Raw genomic sequence first — 24859 nt, 5'->3', positions numbered from 1 at the left:
CCCCTGTGCCATCACCAGACGAGGGTGGTCAGATGTACTGATTTTAGGGCGCTGTGGCCCTGGGATCTCTGTCTGGCAGTGAGTCAGGGGGCATGCAGGACAGCAGTGAGGGAAGGCCCAGCTCCAAGCCCTAAAGGAAGACAGGCACTGGCGCTTCCTGTCTGAAGGCCACAGCTGTCCGTCTCTGCTTCCCAGGGCATACCCACCCTGCTGCCTCACCAGGCAGCCACGGCCAGCTGACCAGAACACACATGCCACCCAGGCCCAGCCTATGTCTTTCTCCCACAAAGACGATCCTGCATGACAAATCTTTTATGCAGATTTTACTGGCTAGAACCTGGAAGACATGAGTTGGCAGCTTTTCTTTTTTTAACCTTCTCAGATTGAAGCAGTAGGTACTCTAGAAAACCTAATAATAATGTGGCCATTTGATTTATCAAACTTAGTGAAATAACCTGGAAGAATCATTTCCTATTTACGCAGTGACTCAAGGATATTTGGGAGATATTTTTGTCTTACTGTATGGGAGCTCAATAACTTCTACCAAAACAACAGATGCTTACATTTTCAAAAACCTAAAATAAGAATTTAAGTATTTTGAATACTTTTCTTCAAAAATAAACTATATAATTATTTTGACAGAACTACCATAGAATTTTGAGTTTAACTCAAGCTATAAATATGGATATAAAAATTTTAAAAACTGAAAATCTTGCTCAATAAAAAAACCAAAATATTTATGTGGAGTCAATTCAGGATTCACCATCACTTCAGTTTGGCTGGAAAATAGAAACATTTTCGTTTTGTTTTGTTTTGTTCAATTCCCAAATAATTGATCAGTTATATAAGTTTGCCCAAAGGAAGAAAATTCAGTCCCTGTGGTATGCTGAATAAGGCCTCCCAAAGATGTCCACATTCCCAGAACCTACGAATATGCTACTTTACATGATAAAAAAGATTCTGCATAAGTGAGTAAATTCAAATGGGGAGATTATCCTGGATTACGTGGGGGGGGGGGGGCACAATGCCACCATAAGGTTCCTTGTGAGAAGGCGGCAAGAAGCTCAAGTCAGGAAAGGCAAGGTGATGACAGAAGCAGACAGATTGCAAGCTGGCTTTGAAGGTGGATGATGGGACCACAAGTCAAGGAATGTAGGTGGAGTCCAGAAGCTAGAAAAGGCAAGGCGACAGATTCTTCCCGAGACTTCAGAAAGACCACCACACTTTGCTGACACCGTGATTTTAGGACTTCTGTCTTCCAGAACTGTAAGATGATTGTTTGAAGCCACTACTGGTGTTACAGCAGCAATAGGATAATAACACCGTCCCCTATGGCTATAGAAATTATTGAGCACCTGGAGAGATTAGTGCAGAGAAACACCTCAGCTCCTTGTCTCCTCACAGTGACGTTAAAAGCTTTTCCAAGAAAATCAGAGCTATAATGTACCCTCAACTGAAGCTATCATTTTATAGCCAGTATTTGTCCAAACACAATTAAGAGCCTGTGTGTATATATACAGTGTATGTGTATGTGTGTGAAAGGCAGGTTGGGGTAAACAGAATGCCATCATATACCTCGTTTAGTAACAGTGGCTGTGGCAACAGCTTAGTTTAGGGTCACGGTGCTACCTTCCCATCCTCTGGAAAGGACAAGCATCATCCACTTGCCACCAATTAGTTAATAAAGACCTACTCCAGGGAGTTGACAGAAGTGGGTGGAGAGTGGTGTGAAGGGAGCAGAGAAGACACACAAGAAAACCAATAAGCAAACAAGAAAACAACTGGTAGATAAAATGTGCTTGGAAGAAAACAGAGCCAGATGATGGGATAGAAATGGGAGTGGGGAGATGGGGACTGACGGGGAGAGAGTAGTCAAGTTAGTCTTCGCTGAGTGGTGACCCCTGAGCAGAGAGGTCTGTCTGATGAAAGAATCAGAAAGAACTTTTGGAGTCAAGGAAAACAGCTCAGCATGTCTGAGGCGGCCCGTGGGGCCAGAAGTGAGTGACACTCAGGAAAAACTCGGAGCAGAGTTGACAGGACTCGCTGGATGTGGGTGCTAATGGTATGAGAGGAACAAGGATGCCTCGCAGGTTTTTGTCCTGGGCAAACAGGTGGATGGTGGTACCATTTCCGGAGAGACAGGGAAGACAGGCAGGAGGAGCGGGTCTTTTGAACAAGTTAAGATTGAGATGTCTTAGACAGCCAAGCTGGCACCCATAGGCTATCCAAGGCATGTGAGATGACTGTGGCTCATCACCACATGCACCAAGGCTGTGATGGAGAACACTCACTAAACCAACAGTGGCGTGGACAGAAAACCCGAAGTCACTGGAGGATTTTCCTACTGTGTTGTCCTGATAAATGGCTTTCTTTTTCCTCTGGGAGTAAAATTCAGGCTAGTCAAAAACTAGAAAGGGCAGAACAAACACAAGAAGTCCAAAATAGATGAGATGTTAAGGGGAATGAAGTTACTCTAAATGGATTCAGCCATCCCACCGTCGACGAACCTCCCTAGGCCGTCGGAAGCTGGTCCTACCACTGCCATTCTTAGGAATTGGGCAGGCAGGAGAAAAGCCGGAAGGCCAAGACCCAGCCTCCTTTGTACGTTTTGTAGCCAGTCTGTCATTGTTAGTCTCAGGCCAGCCTCCTACAGAGGATGGCCTCTGTTAGAAAGAGACACTATAGCCCGAGTGCCCGGGCAGCCAGTGTGGCCTGAAGGGCCGCTGCAGTCTGAGCCTGGCCACAGCACTGTCCCTCCACGATGGCAGGCCCTGGGTAGTCACTCAGCTCTTCAGAACTTGGTTCCTTTCTCTACAAAATGAGGGGGTAGCAATCAGACATCGCTGTCAAAGGGCCCAGGGTGTCTACTTGTGAGAAACATTCTGAGTCTCGGAAACAATCAGCAGGTATTGTAATCCTCATCAGAGGGGCGAGGAAACTGAGGCACTGAGAAGCTGCATGAAGCCTGTGGTCTTACAGAGAACACTATTCAGAAGCTCAGTTCTCCTTCCTTTGAGGGACACTCAGGTGAGCGCCAAGCAGGTAACCTCGGGAGTGAAGCCACCACCTCCTCCTACCTGAGGCAGACCCCAATCCAATCATAGGGAAGAAGTTGCTCTAAAAGTAGAACAGCACGAATTCCTCAAGACTGGGCTCCATCAGAGGGAACGTCAGGGACCCCTACAAGGTTTCTGGACCCCAGGCTGGGCTGACCTGAGCACTACTCCCTGTCAGGGTCTGGCTGGGTTCTGTTGACTTTGAGAAGGGACTGGGCGCAAAGCCTCCTGGTGCCCGTCCCCCAAGGCCACAAACAGCAGGACAGGGGAACGAGGAGTGCCAAGAGTGGTCTGCCAGCCCTTCTTCTTTGGGAGATAGCATTCACCTTCTCTGAAGAAGAAGTTTCTCCGGTGCCAACATTGTGGCTCCAGCAGGGAAGAGAGGCGGGGTCTCAAAGCTCTGTGCTGCCACCATTCCAACCTCATGTAGGAAGCTAGTTTAACAGACTAAAGCTAACAAGCAGAAAGCAGAGGCAAGCAACAGAGACAGAGAGAGACCTGGCTCCTCTGTTTGCCCTGCTTGAGGTCTGGCAAACCAAGCTGATTAGAGATGGGTTTCTTTCCCTTGAAGCAACGAACATTCTCTGACTCAAGGGAACACATCTAAGCATTTTTCTGTTCACCTTGTATAACACCTGGCCCCCAGTAGGTGCTCATGAAATGTTTGTTGAAATGAAAAGGGAAATGTGGCCAAGGACTGGCAGGAAACCTGAAGTACAAGATTGTCAATGGGTCAGACCACGTTGTGACACACAGTCTGTGGGCAATCCTGGGCTTGACTGTAAGTTTTGTCATCATTTTTTTTTAAAGAGAAAATAAAGAAAATTAGAGCTGTCTGCCTGCATCATTCCCCTACTTATACAGACTAATGGTGAAGCTACTTCTGGGCCCTGGAAAGAGGCCTGCAGTCAGGCTCCAGACCTGGCTCTACCCCTGGGTAAGTCGTTTAACTTCTCTGGGTCTCAGTTTCCTCATCTATGAAACAGGACAAGTGATGCAAATCTACTTGCCAGCTCTAGAAGAATCCATATTCTAAGTCCCCCATCCCGTTAAGAGGGTCCAGCAACTATGGTGACTCCCACACCTCTGCCTGGGCAAGGCTCTGCTGCAGCCCCACGACCCTCTGCTTCAGAACAGGGCCTCCCTTCTTACCTCCCACTCCTGCCCTAGAGCGAAAGCCAGCAACTTTCTAAGCATGGGTCCTGGCAGCATAAGTGCTTACCCCTCTCTGGATGGGCTTCATGTGAGGCTGGAGTGAGAATTGTCACCCTCACCACAGGGCCAGAGGCAGCTATCTCAGGGGACAGTAGGATGTGAGGTCCAGAAGAAAACAAGGGAACACAGCTGCCTGGGCCAGGCGCTGTAGGGAGTCAGGTCCAAGTGGCTCTGGCTCAGAGGATGCCTGGGGCTGCACAATGGGACAACACTGACAGACAGTGCCACCCAGCTAACCATTCTTCCCTCTCCAAAGAGACCAGAGAAGTAGCCAGCCCGGTGCCCACACAGAAAAGCCTACCCCCTGCCACACCAGGCACCTCTCAGATGCCAGGGATGCAAGGAAAAGCCACGCCACTATCAAGCCAGGAGGCAAGAGGCCCCAGGTGCCCAGTTCAGATGCTCTGGCATGACCCACTTCCCCTTCCATCATCACTCACAGGGGAACTCCCAGTCACAGAAGTGCAGGGGTGGCTGAGGAAATGGGTCATCATCTTGGCACTCCCAGATGCCATCCCCTGGTTACAGTGTCCTACAGGTGGGAGTCCCAGGGGAGTGCTAAGGACGGGTATGATGGCTCCAGGAGCCCACCCCATGCCACTCCCATCTGCCAGGGTACATCAAAGGCTTCAGTCCCAGAGCCAGGAATGAAGAGGGTTCCTGCTGCCCCGAGGAAAGATTTCTGCACCATCAGCACATTAGCACAGAACCCTGGGAGGGGGCTGGGGCTGTGTCTGACCACCGGGTTCTGGTCCCGGCCCAGGGCCGACCCAGATAGAGTCCAGCCCATGCTTTGTTCACAAAGCTGGCCTAAGCACTGACTCCCATGCCACCAAACCAGCCATCTCTTCCCAGTAAATGGGTCCCAGTCATCACTGGACTTTGAGGTCAGAGAGGCTTGGGTTTGAATCCCAATTCTGTCACTTCTGAGCCCCTCTAAGTTCACCTGGCTGAACCTCCCACAGGAGGTCCTCGCATGCGAGTTTTCTATCCCTCTCCGTCTCTAACACTAGCTCGGTGATCAAGCCGGGTGCCTCAGACTTCCTGTTCCCTTTTCACCTGAAGGAGCAGGCAGGGCTGGAGCTAGTCACCATCTACCTCTCCTAAGAGCCCATCAACAGCAGCCCCAGGCCTGTTCCACTCGTTTGTTCCCAATTTCCTGGGGAGGCCACCTGATCACCAGAGTACTTGGTAGAGCTCAAAAGCCGTGCCCAGTGGCTCTCAGATTGTCACTCTTGAGGCTGCCTATGCAGGAATGGAGCTGGGCTGGCTTGCCGAGGGTCCTTCCTGGGCCGAGAGTTGCAGTGGAGAGAGTACACGTGCCATGGAGGACCTCATGGCAGGGCTGCTTCTCAAGGGTGGTCTCAGAGCTATCCCTACCCGGAAATCCATCAGATGTCTTTGCCATAAACCCCAAGTGTCTTAAAAAATTAAAAAATCTGACAGGAGCACTCCCTGGAGCAGCTCAACAACAGATAATGGGAAAGCAAAAGTGAGTGTTTTATTCAGCAAATGCTGTGGTACGGCATCGGAGAAGGCCCATCACAGTACTCAGTGGCTATTACCGCAAATCACGGGACCAAGGAACCCAATCAACACAACCCTAAGGCAACGCTTCTGGCAGCTCTAGGCCAGAGGGGCCAGAGGTTCCCTGGGCTCATCGCTTCATGGCGCTCAGCACGGAAGCCAAAGTGAAAAGGGCAGGAGAAAAAGTCCGTCTCTGCAGGTAGCTGCTGACACCAGGTGGAGCCGGCCCCCGCAGGGGCAGCCAGGCCCTACTGAGACACAGCCAGGTATCAACTTGAAGCCTGGGCAGGGCAAGGGACTATAGAGCCAGCACCTGCATATAAAGGGACCTTCCATAAGTCATACTCCTCCGCCCCAACCCAAAAGAAACAGATGCCTGATGGACAGGAAAAGCCCAGGGGGCAGCCAGACGAGTCTAGCTGGGTCTGGCTAGGACATGGCTCATATGGCATCTGGCACATCTGGCAGCTACCCACCTACACCTCAGGCTCCCATAGGACAGGCTGGGTCTGTCATCTCTGCTGAATCAGGCTAAGGAAAAGGGTGGCGCTGTCCTGCAAAACTGAGGTGCAACCTCAGTTCCTAGACTTTGGTATGTCTTTTTTGGGGTTGGGTTTGGCTTTTCCTTGTTTATACTGAACTCCTTTTGAAAGTCTGGGGAAAATCAGTGGACGAATGACCCTTGGTAATAATGTAGGAGCCTGAGGGATGAGCATAGCAAAACCCTCCCCAAACAAGTCTCAGGTGTAGTGCCCCAGTGTTTCTGAGGCCCCTAGATACAGCTTCCCTCTGCCCAGCACTAGGGAGACAAGAGGTTGAGCAGTAACTTGTCCCTGCTCAGCTCCAGTCTGATGTGGCTCCAGCCTCAGCCACACCAGAGGACACTTGAGAAGCTGTTTTCAGAGACTGGCAAACTTGGGTTTCAGAACTGGCCCTTCTGCTGTCGATGAAACATCTTATCTCAAAAGACTTAACTTGCCCGGAAAAATACAGTCTAAAATCCCGAATTTTTACCTCTGTGCTACAGAGATGGGAGATGGTACGTACTTGGAAAAAAGCAGCATACCATAGACAAGGAATTCCCAAGTCCAGGAATAGTAATTTCCAGGTCTGACTGAATTGCCTCATTTCAAAAGGTTACCGAGCAGCCCTGTATGCTGTGCTAATACTGGTCTTCCTCCAGGCCCACGGAAAAGGAACACGGGCTCAGCTGGCCATCAGGCCAAGGGTGCTGCTGGCCCATGGAGGAGCAGCAGGGAAGCAGAGACATGAAACAAGTTCTGTAGCAGGGGCGATGACGGCTCCTGCAGCACCGGCACTGCTAACCACCATGTGAACCACCAAAGGCTCTGACCAGTTCCCTGGCCCTTGGGCCCAACTGCCAAACCACCCTCCATTCTGGACTTCCAGAGCTACAAGGCCCCTGGGTATCAACTCCCATCAGGTCTCTTCCTGTAGATATCTCAAACAGAGAAACAATGGAGTGAGAAAGGCAGCAAGGGGCTGGACAGCACCAGGCACACAAACCCCAATCTATTCTATCTTCCCACAGCCCTGGTCTTGGGCAACTACCCAGTAGCTACGGAGAATTTCCTGGCTGCTCCCTTTTCCAGGCAGGGCTGCCTCGAGGTCCCTGTAGGCTTGAACGGCAGGGCCATCACCAGTTGGCTGCGTCTCTTTGCAGTCTCAGCTGGCACTCACTTGGTAGGCTTACATGGCACCTACAGTCATGCCAAGGAAGCTGAGGCCTGTTCCCAGGTGCTCTGCCAGGGTCAGGAGGAAGTACATGCAGATGCTCGGGGGCCATCACGTCTCAACCCCCCGCCCCACACAGCTGGAGAGAAGCATGGCTTCCCTCATAGAAAGCAGGACTGAGCATCCCCATGGCAGACCCCTGCCAAGTACTGCAGATTCGGGGAAGAAAGGTGCTCCAAGAGGCAGTGGTTAATGGCAGAGTGGGGAAACAGCAGCTGTGAGCAACAAGGGTCCCCAGCCTCCACGGAGTAGGGAAGAAGCAGCACCTATTTGGCAGGTACAGACAAAAACAGCATTTCGAGACTACAGGAAACCCATTGACTGCTAGTAAGCCCTAAGACATGCACTCTGCAAAGCCACCTGCTACTGAGACCCGACACTGCATGTGCTGTATGTACTCTGACGATAGGGAGGAAGGCCGCGCAGCATAACCCTACTATTTGTCAGTGCCGGCCACACCGACAGGAGCCAGCCTCTGCCCTCCTGAACTGGGCACGGACCCCGCTGTTCTGCCCTGATCTCCACTATCTGCTGCTGCTCCCCTCTGGCACGTGCAGATGTAAAATATCAGCTGTTTGCAGAATGTGTCCCACCCAGGAGAAGCAGGGCCCAGCCAGAGCACTCCCCAGGGCATGCTCTTAACAGCCCACTCAGAGCAGGCGCAGTGAGGAAAGCTCTAGGGAGAGGAAAAGATCCTCACTTGAACATGGCCATACTGTGGAAAGAAGGCAGACAGTCCTTCTGCCCTCCCACCCCTCACCCCAAGGCGTGTTTGCCCGGTGCCATCTGCTTCAGGAGATATACTCCTCACCCCTAACCCCAAGCTGTGGTTCTTCCAGCTGCTTCTTTTCCAACAGTTCAAGGGAAGTATGCCTCAATGGACCTGGGTTCTCCTTTGAGGGGTTACCGTCAAGGTAACATATGCCACACCAAGGGAACAGCTGCCTCCTCCACAGAAACGGTGAGGAGGAGCTGATCAGCTGCCCAGCTCTGATGCTGATGGGGCCACATATCAGCCCAGCCTGAGTCTCTCTCGCTCTATCTGAGGTACAAGACCAGAAGGAAGGTCTGTCCTGCCCTCACCCCCTCAAAGCCCCCTAGCTTGGGAGAAGCTCAAACCCTACTGTCTAGCCACACCCCTGACGTTTCCTCCCTGCTTCCCCAATCCGAGGACCCCGTCGCTGCCGTTCATTGCCAGCTCACGGGTAGGTGGGTGGGGCGACTGGTGCACTCACCTGCCTGCAGAGGCTGCTGCCCTGCTTCCAAGCTGTTTAGCCAAGGGTTCTGACATTCTTACTGTGAGCCACACCTGTTCCTTGGTTTCAGGCTTAAGGAAGCCAAAAACACCTTACGAAAGGTAAACATTACAATTTCTACATCTTTCAACAGAAACCTCTGACGGTACAAGCTACCACACGCCCATATACTCCCAGGAAAGTCTGAACACCATAGCCTAATATGAGAGGTACTCTCTGTTATCATCTGCCCCGGGGCCAAGCGAGACCCCCAGAACAGCAGCCCTCTAGAGGCCCCTGCCAGCCCTAGAGGGCTCTTACTGAGCCAGTACAAGAAAACAACTTGAAACATCACCATCCTGACTTTGGCTGCTGTGCCATCCTCTTCCTCCATAATTCAACTCCAGCCAACACGTCTACTCAAATACAGAAAACATAAACCCTGGAGAGAAAAACGTAGCTTTGATTACAGCTAACTCCACTCTGATATACACACATTCATAAAAGAACCTAAGGCATATAGGTAATTCCTTCCTTAGGTAGAAAAATAGCTAACTTCCACTTTGATATACAAACATTCGTAAAAGAACCTTAAATGTACAGGTACTTCCTTCCTCACGTAGGGAAGAAATACCATTCTCAGTAACACACTAGCTAACATTTATGTACCCCTTTTTTGTGTCAGGCACTATTATAAACACTTTACAGGAATTAATTCACTTAACGCTCTTACCCATTCCATATATGCATATGAGTTAGGTCAGACTAGAGTGACTTCCATTTTACAAATGGGGAAACTGAGGTGCAAAGAAGTTAAATAACTTGCTCCAGGTCACACAGCTGCCAGGATGCCAATGCAGCGTGGCTGCAGTGTCCATGTTTTTAACGACTGAGCAATACTGCTCCACCACAGCCCTACAGGTCTGTTGACTCCCATGACCAGTCAACCAGAAGCTGGTTCATGGACAATGAGCCTAGACCTACAGAAGGTGGGGAGGGGTGGTACGGTCATTCCTCCTACAGGTAGAAAGTGGTGGCAGAGCCCTCCCACAGAATCAGCACCACAATCGTTTGGGGTGGGAGGGTGGAAGGGGAGGAGCCTGAGCTCCAAATGAAGGCTTCTAGCCAAAGGCAGGCTGCAGGCCAGTGGGGACCTGACTCAAGACTGGTTCGACCACACTTGGCTTGCTGAAGCCACTGTGTTAAGCACAGCAAAATGCATGAATGGCCTCCTCCCACAACCCAAGTGCATCTGTGCTCATTCTGGGAGAATGGTGATAAAAAAGATGTGATCCGAGACCCAAGGAGCTCACAACCCAGCGAGGACACGGCTGGGTAAATGTAAAAAAGTCACACGAGGCAGGTGACAAGTGTCATCCTAGAGATGTGATCAGAGCTAAAGGGATCAGGCAAGGTTGCACAGGGGGTCACAAGCAGGAAGGATACCCCCAGGACAAGAAGGGCATCTGCCAAGGGGAACATTTGCAGCATATTTGGGGACCCACACAGACATGCTGTTGAGTGGCACGTGGCATGTGTGGAAGGCAGAGGAGGCAGAAGAGGCTGAGCAGGGTTCACAGGGCAGAGGGATCAGAGGCCCAGAGCAGGCAAGGGGCTCAGTGTACACAGAGTGGAGAGCAGAGGCCTGAGGAAAAGCAATCAGGAGGCCGTGGAGACAGCCCAGTGGAGAGACAATGACAGTAGAGACAGAGAAGGAGGACAGATGAAAGAGACGTCTGGGGGAAAAGCAGTACCCTGGGATGAGGGACAGGGAGGGCATGAAGATTATTCTGAGGAGTCCCAGCTGGGGGCCAGGGCAGAAAGTGATTTTAGCAGAGACAGGGAACTCTTGAGGCTCTGATATTTGCAGGAAGATAACCTCATTGTGGGGCAAGCAGGTTCACTGTCTGCTGGACCTTAAGGAAAGCACTGAGGTTTCTGGAGGTATGATCTGTTCAAAGACAGAGTGGAGACAGAGGAGTGAGTTGTATGCTCTTGCCTGCAGGGCCCACCGGCTGCCCTTTAACTGACTTGCAGGGCCGGGCCATTCATAGGCCAAGCCAGAGTCCTCTGGATTCCTCAAAGAAGGTGAGAACTGCCTCCACCTCCTCCACACCCACTTCACTCAGCTACTATGAGTCCTAATCAGGAACAAGACCCAAAAAGAAACCAGAGAAACAAGTTGCCTGGAGTAGAGAAGGAAGGGGGCGGGGAGAGAAAGGTTATCTGTCCCCTATAGTTAAGAAGCACTTCAGAGAGAAAAGGGTAGAGACTCTCTCTCGGGTCAGCCCATCACCTGTTCGTATTGGTTTCACTCAACTAGATCAAGAACTGTAAGAAAAGTGGCTTCAGTTCTACACTTGGGCCTCTGCTTCCTCATAAATTTCTCTTCCGAGGACTCATAAAAGGTAGAACTAAGAGCCAAAGGCCAGGTATTCCTTGACAGTGTCAGGTGAGTAGGCCAACACTAGACTTCCTAAGTTAACCCCTTTTCTTGGACTGATTCAGACAAGGGCTGCTCAATTCAGGCTCTCCCACTTGCTCCTAATGACACTGAGACTTGGCTTCGAAAATGGTCATTACTGGGCCATTTTATTCATAAAAGCATTTTGAAACAAATTTGTCAGCAAAACTCTGGCAACACACCACCAGTATCTTGCAGTCAATCACCCACTACTGTGAAGGTCCCAAGCCCAGGGAATCACTTCCCACAGGACTCAATCCTGTCCTCTCCTCCCCATCATCCTACTCCACTGAGACAGTCTCCTTGCGAGCCTCCTTGCACCTGCTGCTGCCCCTCTTTCCTCGGCAGGTCACACCCCTGCTTAAACCCCTCCGTGGCTCCCCATAACACCCCACCGACTCCCCACCCAGCACCAGCCATGGGGCCCACAGCTGCTCATATCCTCCAACCCAAAGCCCCTGGCCCAGTACATCATTTCCAAATTCTTTTTGCCTCCCTGGTAACAAATTTATAACATATATAGATAGGTAAAGGAATAAGAAAAAAAACAAGTGTATAGAAAACTATATGATAGATCAAGAACAAACTCAATCTACATATTTCACAAAACCTGATTGTGCTAGAGTATAAACCAGTACTAAGTACCTTTTTTAAAAGGCAGCCCACATTATATTCCTGATCACGATGGAATAAAGCCAGGCTCAGCCAAATAAACATATAATTAAATAGTGCCCAATCATGGAAAAATTACAGAGCACTCTACTCTCTTGAATATAACCTGGGTCTGGAAGAAAATTAAGAATAAAGAATGTAATAAATACTTTAAAATTAAAAACTAAAACAGCATATAAAAATTTGTGAGTAGTACTTAGAAAAGAATGTCTAACAATACCTACCTTTATTAGTAAGAAAATTAAAATACAATGACATAACTATACCTAGAGTATGGAGGGAAATGAAGTAAGAAACCAAAGGAAAGAAGGACAAAGAAAATAAAAGGAGAAGCAAAAATCCTTAACAAAATACTAGCAAACTGAATCATGCAACATTCAGAAAAGATTATAATACAAGATTAATATACAAAAATCAATTATATTTTCTACACTAGCAACAAACCTAAAAACGAAATTAAGAAAACAACTCCATTCACAGTAGCATCAAAAAGAATCAAATACTTAGGAATGAATTTGACAAAAGAAATGCAAAACTTACGCTCTGAAAACTACAAAATATTGCTGAAAGAAATTAAAGAAGATTTAAACAAAGGGAAAAACATTCCATGCTTGTGGATCATTAGATTTAATATCATCAAGATGGCAACACTGGGGCGGCCAGATGGCTCAGTCGGTTAGAGAGCAAGCTCTTAACAAGGTTGCCGGTTCAATTCCCACATGGGATAGTGAGCTGCGCCTCCTGCAACTAAAGATTGAAAACAGTGACTGGACTTGGAGCTGAGCTGCACCCTCCACAACTAGACTGAAGGACAACGACCTCGATCTGATGAGCCCTGGAGAAGCACACTGTTCCCCAATATTCCCCAATAAAATTTATTTAAAAAAAAAAAAAAAAAAAAAGATGGCAATACTTCCCAAACTGATGTACAGATTCAATGCAATCCCTATGAAACTCCCAGCTGACTTCTTTATAGGAATTGACAAGCTAATTTTAAAATTCATATGGAATTGCAAGGGATCCAGAATAGCCAGAACATTCCTAAAAAAGAAGAAAAAATGTTGAAAAACTCATGCTTCCCGATTTCAAAACTTAACTACAAAATAACACCTCCCCATGCAAGTAGTTTCAGGTCCCAAGTGTTTATGAGTCATGAGACTTTCAGTTTTGGAGAATGAATGACCCTCATCAACAGCAACAAAAAAAAAAAGTGAGTCCAGAAAACAGAAAGCTTCCAAATCCAGCACTGGGATGAATAGTGGTAGGCCCACCCTCATTCCTGAGAGGGGTGCCTCCCTTCTATCCCTACATCTGTCCTGTGCTAGGTCTGTCCAGCCACTCAGCCAGCCGTGTACCCTGGGAAAGCCATAGGCAGCCATCCTTCCTAGGGAGAATCACTATCTAGATGCAATCTGACTCATGCTTTCCACCTTAAGGAATAATCGGAGAGATGATCAGATATGGCAGGAAGGAAAACCCTCAGGAACTGGCCTGCAGATTGAAAATGAAGACAAGTGCAACATCCACAGAACACCGAGGCCCCTTTCTCTTGCCAAAAAAGAGCTGCACCATTGGGGAAGTAAACAAGGTGCCAACTCTCCTGATGTGCCAGTGTGGGAACTAATGCCTCATCCACTGTCCCTTCTTCCTATGGGCAACCCTCCTCACCCCCCCGTACCTGGGCCAGATCTGACTTCCCCAGGGCCAAGTGGATTGCCCTACAATGGTACATTAACAATGCCAAAAGCACATGAGCAGCAGCAGGCCGCTAACCATCCCAGAGGGGTCAAAAGCTCCATCTTATAAATAAGACGACTAGGTTGAGTCCACATGGCTCTGTCTCAAAGAGATTCAGGTCACCCTGAATCTTGAACCACCCCCACCTCGTCTGCTTCACTCCATGGATCCCAAAGCCAATGGGTCACGCAAAAACAGTTCTCACTAAAGAATGAGCATGTGGAACTCAGAATACCAAGCTTAGCACGTGGTAAAGTCTGCGTTCCAAGACCACCTGAAAGACAGGTGTGAGGGCTTCTTGATGCAGGGGCATTTGATTGTCTATTTTGTCTTAATTTTATTTATATTTTTAAAGCAGATAATATATTCACAAGGAAAAAAATCTGAAAGCTTCATAAGAGAAAATATTTTCACTTTCCAGTCCTGTCTCCAGCTACCCTGTCCCTTCCTCAGAGACAGCTAACATTACAAATTTTCTGTAGCTTTACAAAGATATTCTATCTATGTACAAGCAGATACATATGTTTATTTTCCCTCTTTTGTTTTTTTGCACATTTGGTAGCATAGTATATACTGTTCTATGCTTTACATTTTTCACTTAACACACCCTAGGGATTACTCCAAGTCAGTATCTAAAGAACATCCTCATTTTTATGGCTGCATATATTCCTTTATGAAAATTAACAAAAATTTATTTAACTCATGTTCATGGTTGCTTAAAGTGCCACCCAATAACAGATGATTGCTATTTTTGTATAAGCCTTTAAAAGCCTCTTTCCTCCCTCACCAAAGCATGCAAAAGTTCAAAGAGCACATTTACAGCAAGAGAAAGATTAAGAATCAGTTTACCCTTGATGGGAAATTACTTTTTCAAGCTCTTTATTCACTAAGCAGCAGAGCTATGGATGCTGTAGACACATCTAGTTAGCCAAGTTCCGGGACTTGTATAACAAAGATCATAGCCACATGCTACACAGAAGCCAGACATGCCACACACACATTCTTATTAATAACAAAAAGCCAGTTTTCACTCAGATCAAAGTTTAAAAAAAAAAAAAAAAAAAAAGCTAAGTTCCTGACAATTAGTTGAATCCTGAGCAAGTAGATTTCAAGTGTTTGAAATCAGTCTATCAGAAAAAAATCTACAATTAACATGAAACAGACTGGAAAAGATGCAAGTTTTAAGAGCTGCTTCTGACAATGACAAAAACCTAGGGACTTTTCTGCCTCCATGATGGTGTCAGGGCAGCTTACACCATGTCACTTCTGCCACTCATGGGACAAATGGATTTAGGACCATCTTCTGGGACCCACCAGTTTGTGGTGGGGGCTTCTGTCCCCTCAGCTATGCTCTGTCCAGGGATGGGCATGAACCACTGGACAGAAAACGGCTGAAAGGGTGCCTGGGTGGTAGAGGTGGCCCATCTCATCTGCAGGGCCCAGAGCACTCCACAAACCTGCGGCTGCTGTCAACCCAATTCTCATGCACATCCTCCCATTTCTTAATAAATTGCCTCAATCATGTTCTCTTGGGAGGCCACATAAAGACTGCGACCTTTAACATGGTGAAGTAACAAAGGAGCCAGGGTTAGCAGCAGCCTTCCTGCCCGTATATGCCTGAGTCCCAAGCTGGTCAAACAAAGGCCAATGGGAGTGAAGGCTACTGAGGTGTGTCCCCACTGGGAGCAAGCTCAGGTCACTTGGTTTTCACTGCAAACAGTTCAAATTCCACGAATGACAATCACTTGCCAATTAACTGTTGGAATGGAAGCCCATATCGTGCCAGCCTGATGGCCACCTTTCAAGATACTCTACCCAATGGCCTGCCTTGCAGACAAAGTCCTTTCCAGCCTCCTGGCTGCCGCCATGACTCTCATCACAGAATGGATCAGGGGAGTAGAGCAAATGCTTTCTTAACCAGTCACTCACCAGGAAGTCTGTTCATGTTGACTCCTTGAGCTGAGAGTCCTATTCCCATGTACCTTCAAAAAAGCACACACACAAAAATTTTGGTTAGCAAATGATTATGCATTTCCCTTCTCAAATATTTCTTGGTAAAAGACAAAAAAACAAAAACAGGAAAAACAATGACTGGAGAGACTCTCTTAAATACTAGTAGTTCTTGGAGAAGCTTTACATTTGGATTTTCTAATGGAAATCATCTCAATGCCTTAGGCAGGCAGCGGAAGAAACCGTGGTATCTGTAATCAGGAACCACTGGCTTCAGTTTCAAAGGAAAGTTTCCTGAAAAACACTGCTTCCAGTTCCTTGATTTCTGGCTCCAGCTAAGGCAGCAGAATCCATTCCCAAGAAGTGCCCAATGTAAGGAGCTCAGTCCTAGGAAGTGCTTGGCAGAGCAAGGCACGATGAATCCACCGGACAAACTGCTCTGCAGCAAGGACCAGGACAGGGGAAAAGGACAGCCAGGTTGGAGCTACCGGATCGCAAGGCCCCTCACTCAGAGCTTCTTCTCTGGGGGTCTCAAAACTCATTACCCTCGCCCTATACATCACCACTGGACTTCCCAACACTCCAACGCTCCAGGCAGATGGTGGGGTGTGAGGCCCCTGAGACCCACCTCCTCACTCCTTCCGCCCAGGTGCCTCAACAACTAAGCCGCCCACAGCAAGGTGGGGCCCACGCTGGGCAAGTCTGCCAAAGACGTCTCAGTGTCACTCAGGAGAGGGCAGACCAAAAAGGAAATGAACAGTTTTTTTCAGTCTAAATGTTTGTAGTGCATAAAGAAATTGTGAGGTATTTCCCCAAGAACTTAGAAATAAGAGAAACAAGTCATTATCTCCTATGAGTGAAATAGTAGAAACCCACACGATGCCTGACGTTAACCACATGTGTGTGTCAACAGGTAGTTGAGGAGTTCAGAATACTGAAAACACCAACCAAACAAGGGCTGAAGCACAACTCTATGGCTGCAAGCAACGTGAATGTACTTAATACCACTGACCTATACACTTAAACATGGTTATCATGGTAAATTGTTATGTACATTTTACCACAATAAAACATGTTTTTTAAAGCAATGACACAAGGTTGCCTTATTTTGACCATTTCCAAGTGGCTGTACATTTACATTTTGACTATTTTGTGTCATAAGTAATTCTGCCAGGAACACTTCCATATACCTTTTCCCACCCCGGACTATTTCTTGCCTCTGCTGGCATACTCCATGCACCTACGTACCTGTTTCCTACCACTACCAGAGTCCCCACAACATGGCACTCCTGTCCTGGCAAGTCCCTCACCTGCAGTAAATGCCCCTTTGCCCCTCTCTGGCTGGCTGTGCCACTGGGTCTTAGGAGAGTAGCGTCTACCATCCAACTAAAGATTCAGGCTGGGATGGCAGGCGCTGACCCAAGCGCCTTCCTCTGAAACTAGCTGTCCCCATCATGGTAGGCAAGAACCAGGTAAAGGCAGACCAATACATGGCCCTGGTGACTTGGCCTGCAGGGGTTCAAGGAAAGGGCAGAGAAGGAAAAGGAACAGACTCCCATGGTGCAAAGGGCCTGGAGACTCACAAACTGCCTGCTACCTCCTGCCAGAAGGGGACAGCAGGAGCAGAAGCTGTGTAAGCCTGCTAGCCGGATTCCCATTCAATTAAAACCTGCACGTTTTCCCAGAAAAACAGCAGCCCAAATAATTACCTTCCTTACTGTTCATGGTAGAGGCTGCCAAAAGCTGGTCTCCATTCCCTCAATGCTTTGGCTGACCAAGCAGCGAACGATCCCACCTGCCCTACAGCCATCGAGCCAACATATACAAGTGCAAAAAAGCCCGGGGTTTACCTGACTTGGGTGCCAGCCCACCATCTTGCCCTGTTCAGAGGGGCCTGGGCCGCCGCCCAACACCACGTGACACCATCCCTAGCATACAGGTTTCCTGATGCTAAGGTGAGGGCTTGTGTTTGGAGCATATGTGCTCCTGGGTAACCCTTGACCACTTAAGGCTACTGCAAACAGAGGAGGTCAAGGCTCATCCAGAAAGTGTATGCTGAGCCACCAGCAACAGGGCTCTGATTCTACAACCTTCCATGGAAATGGGGAACTACTAAGGCACGAGTGCTCAAAACACAAGTTGCTTAGGCCACCCCATAGGGGAAGCTTCTTCCACCACTGGCAGCTAGCCATCAACACCTTCCTAGAGACTCTCTGCCCCATAGGTAGGACAGTATTTACTAGTGGATGGCCTGGGAGCTATACAAACCCCCGACTTAACTTGAGGATCCGAGTGCAGGAGCTAAGAGCAAAGCAGCCAGAGGATGCCGGTACCCACATTTGGGTACCATGCCACCTCCAGGTGTCAATGGCATAGGGAGCAGGCCCACAGGAGCCTCGGTTGCTTACTCATATGAGGTTAGAGCTGAGTCAATGTTCAGGTCCCAACTCTTCAAACACCAGGCTACATTATGTCTTTTCCAAAAATATGATGTTCGACAACTACAAAAAGATGCAGCCTTCTACCGTCCAGCAAGTCTTCATGACCTTGAAAACTATTATCCAACCAGACTGGGATAAGCAAAGAGGGTAAAGTAGCTGTAAGAACCCTGCGATTACACTAAAAAAACATTAGATTGTATACTTTAAATGGGTAAACTATACAGAATGTTAAATTACATCTCAATAACACTAAACACACTAGAAATAAAAGGAAACTATCTCAGTAAAAGCCATATATAAAAAACCCACAGCTAACATCATACCTAATGGTGAAAGACGGAAAGCTTTTCTTCTAAGATCAAGAACAAGACAAGGACACCTGCTTTTGCCATTTCTGTTCAACAGAGTATTGGAAGTTCTAGCCAAAGCAACTAGACAAAGAAAAAAAGGCATCCAAATCGGAAAGGAAGAAGTAAAAATATCTCTGTTCACAGATGACATGAACCTATATGTGGAAAAGATTCCACAAAAAAACTGTTGTGGAGTTTCCAGCCAAGTTGCAGGATACAAAATCAACACACAAAAAGTAGTTGTGTTTCTATACACTAACACTGAACAATCTAAAAAGAAAACAATTCCAATTAAGTAGCATCAAAACAAATAAAATACCTAGGGATAAACTTAACCAAAAAGGTGAAACACTTGTACACTGAGAACTATAAAACACTGAAAGAAATTTAAAAAGACACAAATACATGGGAAGACACCCATGTTCATGGATTGGAAAACTTAATACTGTTAAGTTGTCAGTATTACCCAAGGCAATATACAGATTCAGTGCCATTCACATGGACTCTCAAGGGACACTGAATAGCCAACAATATTGAAGAAGAAGAAAAAAGTTGGAGGACTCACAAAATGTACTACAAAGCTACAATGATCAAAACAGTGTTGGTACTGGCATAGAGATAAACATATACACCAACGTAATAGAACTGAGAGCCCTGAAATAAACCCTCTGATTTGTGGTCAACTGATTCCAAAACCATTCAATTGGAAAATGACAATCTTTTCAACAAATGGTACTGAGCAAACTGCATATCCACAAGCAAAAGAATGAAGTTGGGCCCTTACCTTACACCAAATGCAAAATTAACTCAAAATAGGCCAAAGACCTAAATGTAAAACCTATAACTATAAAACTCTTGGAAGTGTTGGTGAGGATGCATCACTTGTGCACTGCATCCCTTGTGCACTGATGGTGGAAATATAAAATGGTGTAACTGCTGTGGAAAATGGTATGGTAATTAATTATATGGTAATTCTAAGTTTTATAGCTCAAACATAGAATTACCATATGATCCAGCAATCCTACTTCTGGGCATATACCCAAAAGAATTAAAAGCAGGGACTCGAACAGATGTTTGTACACCCTACTCGTAGCAGCATTATTAATTGCCAAAAGATGGAAGCAACCCAAGTGTCCACTGGCTGAATTGATAAACAGAACATGGTCTATACACACAATGGAATATTATTCAGCCTCAAAAAGGAAGGAAATTCTGACACATGCTACAACATGGATGAATCTTGAGGGCATTACACTAAGTGAAATAAGCCAATCACAAAAAGACAAATACTGTATGATTCCATTTATAGGTTCCTAGAGCAGTCAAATTCATAGAGACAGAAGGAAAATGGTGGTTGCCAGAGATTTGGGGGAGGGGACAATAGAGAGTTAATGCTTAATGGGTACAGAGTTTCAGCTTGGGAAGATGAAGAATGTTCTGGAGATGGATGATGGTGATGGTTGCACAACAATATGAATGTTCTTAAATACCACTGAACTGTACACTGAAGAATGGTTAAAAGGATAAATTTTATGTTACATATATTTTACCACAATAAAATAAATACATATCAATACTACTGCTTTTAGAAAACAGTTTAAGTTCACTATCACCAGCTGTAACACTTATTACACACCTGCCCTGCAGCCATGCATGACACAAGGTTGGACTTATTTTGACCAAAGTCTTTTCTTCAAGCTTGGAAATTTAGGATCCAGAGACAATACCTTGACCTGCCCTGTCTTTCAAATGTGTCATCTCTGGCCAAAACCAATTGGAGCCCAGCACCTAGATATGTGCTTATTCAGTTCTTATATCCCCCAAAGATCAATCCCCAAACCTACACATCCAAGCACAAGAGACGGAACCTAAGTTTACCAGATCTAACTCTATGTCTCAGGCCACAGTGGACAGAACAGATGCAATGCCTGCCACCCCCATCAGGATGCAGAGGCTATAGGAAGGAGCCCCCGGCCCTCAGAGGAAAAGCACAGAGCCACAACAGCCCTGGGCACATAATGGACATTCAACAAACCCCTGGGGTTCATCCACTCCTGAGCTGGTGAAGAACTTTATCACCAAAGCCACAGGCTCTCCCAGACACATTTCAATGAGTTTCTAGCTGGTATGAGGTTATATCAGAGCTATGTGACAGTTAAGTGAGCCCTGAACTCAGCCACAATAGCCCCAGTACTATTCTCTCGATGCTACTGGAATCCAGGACCATGAGATCAAATGATTTACAACCACAAAGCTAGTTACACAACAGGCACAGAGAAGTTCACTTCTCCATCACTCAAGAAAAATTTCAGCAGACTGAGGTTCCCTCTCAATCACCAGTGAGTGATATATGTGGTGCTTTGCCAAGTTCAGGACTGATGTGGTGCCAGCTGTCCATCAGGCTGCCAAGAATAAGGCAAAACAAGAAAGAGAGGGCACAAAAAACCCAAGTCTATTCTTCTGGACACATACAGTAGTACCTTTGCATCTAAGGAACAGGAAGAAGGATGCTAGGAAGCCACCCTGACACCATGTCCCATCTGTTGATCACCGTGAAAATGAATGAGTTGGCAGAAGTTACTGGGTCCTTGTGAAAGTTGAGTAATTCAGTAAAAACAGGTGTGATAACTTTCTCTTTATAGAGACCCTTGCAGTCATTTACCCATTTCACCCTGTGCCTAGTATAGTGCTGGGAAGACATGGTTGGGGGGCCTAGATTCAGTCCCTGCCTTCCGACAGCTTCCAGTGTGAAGACAGGGGCGGCCAGAGAATCAGGGTGCAGTGACCCAGGGATTCCCAGAGGAAGTGACGGCTGAGCCGAGACATGGTAAAGAAGATGAGAGGAAAAAGAGAAGTGTAGCAGCAGAATATGAAGCACAGAAGCAAGAAAGCAGCCCCATAGTCAAGGAACTGAGAAAAGTTCAGTGTGGCTGGGTCACAGCTTGGGAAGACCTAAAAAAGAGCCAAAGATGGAGCAGGAAACGGGCTAGTCACAGACCGCCTACATGCTAGCTTAAGGAATTTGAACTTCATGGGAGGTCAATGGGAAGCTAAAGAAATGGCTTAGAAAGGGTGCAGCTGATCAAATAGTTGATATTTGGAAAAGGGATCGAAGAGGCAAAACTGGAGGCTACCAAAGTCATCCAGTGGAAGACGACACGACCGGACAAGGATGGGAGCAATGGGGTTGGAGAGTCATGGAGCGAGCCACGTGCTCTTTAGAACATGGTGAACTTACCAGGTGGGGGAGACGCTGCCCAGGACACTGCCAACACAACCCGTCACCAAAGAAAGGGCAATTCTCTGAGAATTTCCAGTAGGAAATTCTAGAGCCCCAGTGCTTAGCCAGTCACTACGTAGCAGTCTTTCTCCAGCTCTGCTCCAGCCCTGGCATGTACACTGCGCACAAATATCTGAACAGGAAACACACCTGCATCACAGCAAATATATCAGACAAACCCAGATTCAAACCTAACCTCTGCCTCTGAGTTCGCCATGACCCCAAGGGCACAACACATGGCTTAGCCCGAGAGCCCTCAGTGCAGCCACTGAACAGAATCAGGCCAAGGAGCAGCTGGGTGCAGAGCCGGGAGGGCTGCCGGTACATGACTGGACAACCTCACGGTCCATCGGGGCGTGCACGGGAGGTGCTACTACATAGTATTGTAATCTGGTCCAAGAGAGGAGGCCATTCTCAAAGACCTGGATCTGGGGACATCTAAAAACAAAGGCTTGTTTACTTGGGATTGCTGAGCAGAAAGGAGGTAAACATTTGCTTCCTTCTTGGTAATAGGTCAGGTAGTGCCAGGAACACTGACAGATGCCTTGGTCATCTGGGAAGGAGGCAACAAGAACCCGCACTCCCCGAGGAAGTGACTAGAATAGACAGCTTAGCTCCCCCACCCTTTACATCGCAGCCAGGGCTCTCTTTTCAAGAAGCAGGATATATCTGAGGGCTTCGAGAGAAAATCATTTACTCCCTCACAAAATGCAGCAAAATGGAGAAGAAATCCCATGTGGCGGACAGGTGAGATAGCCAGTAAGGGTAAAGAAACAGCAGACGAGCTCCTCATAGCAGTGAGACCATGAGTCGGCCTCCAACTTCTCAATTTCTGCCCTTCACTGCCAAAACCACAATACACGCTGGAGCTAGAAAAGCGACTCTGCCTTTCCTGGGCCCCAGAGAGCAGAGGGCAGCAAGTGGGTGCTGCTCGGCCACGTTCGTCTGAAATCCGCCCGACAGAGCGGGACGGAGGAGGAGCCGCAGTGGCAGCAAAGGCCCTTGGCTGAGCCAACACCCAGGCTCTCCCTACCCACTGCAGGCAGTGGGCGCCGACTGGGGCCTGGAGAAGGCCCTGCCTTAAGAATGAACTGGTGGCTTCTGGGGCCCATGCTCCCTTCCGTCTCCCTCTGCTGACTCTCCCACAAAAGCAACTACCTGTGAAAACCACTGCAGTCGCGTGGAGATGCAAGCACACGTGTCAGCTCAGATTCTTCTTTTGTTCTTTTTGTTTTTTCCAGATTTTCTACAATTAACACAAATTATTGATAGTCATAGAAAAATCACTTCAAGAGCCAGCTAATGGCCGCATACAGAGGTTAGGTTGGTGGCTCTCACCCACTTCAGAACCAAAGGGGCACACTGGGGGACTTGGCCTTCATGGTCAGCTCCTCAATGTACCAAGTCCCCGAAGCTTTGACAGGAGGATAGAAGAGCACAGCTTCAGAAGCAGCAGGAAATAGTCAAAACCCTTGCTCAGCAGAGGAGTGGGGGCTCCAGTTCACATGGTACCTGGTGTGTCCCAAGCATGACCCAAAACACACACTCAAGAGACCCTGCTACAGGGACACAGAATCAGCACAGCTCCAACTAGGGATTTTTCCATGACCCAGGCAGGCCTAGTGGTGGACGGAGGACAGGACCTCAGAAATCAGACCTTTGAACTCTTACCCCCACCACAGAGATCTACAACAGGCCTGAGGGGGGGAGACGACGCCTTCGCTTTATCCCGCTCAGTCCTGAGAGACGGCTTAGCGCACTCCACCAGGCCAACCTCTCTGGCAACAGGCTGACATTCCCCCCCTGCCTCCTGAAGAGAAGCATCTGAGGAGTTTGAAAGTGACAAGAACACTTTGCAGCAGGAGGCCAGAAACAACACCCCAGACTCTGAAGGCTGGTCTTAGGCACTGCAGCCTAATTCAGTACTGCGGGTCTTGGATTTCACGCCATCTCTCAGGTTCCCTATTAGAAGAGGGAAGATTGGACTAAAGAGCTCCTAAGCAACTTCCCAGCTCTGACATAGAGACTTCAATTCTTGGCAGAATGGTGGCTGTGTAATGTTGCAAATGTGCCATATCCTGGTGCTAGCCCAAGATGGGGTAGACCCTGCAACAGTATACAAAAAGTCACCACAAAGACTGCAAAAGAAAAGGAAATTAAAGACCAACATACCTTATGAATATAGAGGCAAAAATCCTCAACAAAATAGTAGCAAACAAAATCCAACAACATATTAAAAGGGTTAAACATCATGACCAAGTGGAATTTATCTCAGGGAGGCAAGGGTGGTTCAACATAAGAAAATCAATCAACATAACAAACCACATTAACAGAATGAGTGGACGAAATCCACATGGTCACCTCAATGGACACAGAAAAAGCACTTGACAAAATCCCACACCCCTTCGTAATAAAAACTCAGAAAACTAGGAACAAAAGGGAACTTCCTCAACATGATAAAGGGCATTTATGAAAAACCCACAGCTAACAATTTCTTTTCTTTTCTTTTTCAATTAAAGTTTATTGGGGTGACAACTGTTAGTAAAGTTACATATTTTCAGGTGTACAATTCTGTAATACATCATCTATAAATCATATTGTGTGTTCACCACCCAGAGTCAGTTCTCCTTCCATCACCATGTATTTGAAACAATTTCAATGGTGAAAGACTAAAAGCTTTCCACCTAGGATCAGGAACAAACAAAGGATGTCTACCTTTCACCACTGCTATTCAACACTGTACTGGAAGTTCTAGCCAGAGCAATCAGACAGGAAAAGAAATAAAAGGCATCCAAATTGGGAAGGAATAAGTAAAACTATCTCTATTTGCAGATGACATGATCCCATACGTAGAAAATCCCAAAGAATACACAGAAAGCTTATGAGAACTAATAAATGAATTCAGCAAAGTCACAAGATACAAAATCAACCACAAAAAGCAGTTGTGTTTCAATACACTAATACTACACACTAATCTAAAAGGGAAATTAAGAAAACAATTCCATTTACAATAGCATAAAAAATACTTAGGAATAAATTTAACCAAGGAGGCAAAAGACTTGTACACTAAAAACTATCAAACATTGCTAAAAGAAATTAAAGACACAAATAAATGGAAAGATATCCCATGTACATGGATTGGAAAACTTATATTGTTAAGATGGAGAGTATTATTAA

General features: G+C 47.1%; 1 protein-coding gene across 3 annotated transcripts in view; it reads right to left on the bottom strand.

Annotated features, from left to right (window-relative positions):
- The window catches only part of RANBP10 (RAN binding protein 10), a 56458-nt gene that overhangs the window by 20929 nt on the left and 10670 nt on the right, over positions 1–24859 (bottom strand). For 2 of the 3 annotated variants that reach the window (XM_019756077.3, XM_019756086.3), the window contains exon 3: positions 15591–15643. In XM_019756077.3, coding sequence (XP_019611636.2) covers positions 15591–15643 — 53 coding nt within the window. Of the gene's footprint in view, positions 1–11897; positions 12138–15590; positions 15644–24859 lie in introns of those variants that run through there. The other variant, XM_074314712.2, reaches the window with a different exon arrangement.

The sequence above is a fragment of the Rhinolophus sinicus genome, chromosome 8, assembly GCF_057876585.1.
Source record: "Rhinolophus sinicus isolate RSI-liver-muscle chromosome 8, RSI-T2T, whole genome shotgun sequence".
NCBI lineage: Eukaryota > Metazoa > Chordata > Mammalia > Chiroptera > Rhinolophidae > Rhinolophus > Rhinolophus sinicus.
This window is presented reverse-complemented; position numbering and strand designations above follow the sequence as displayed.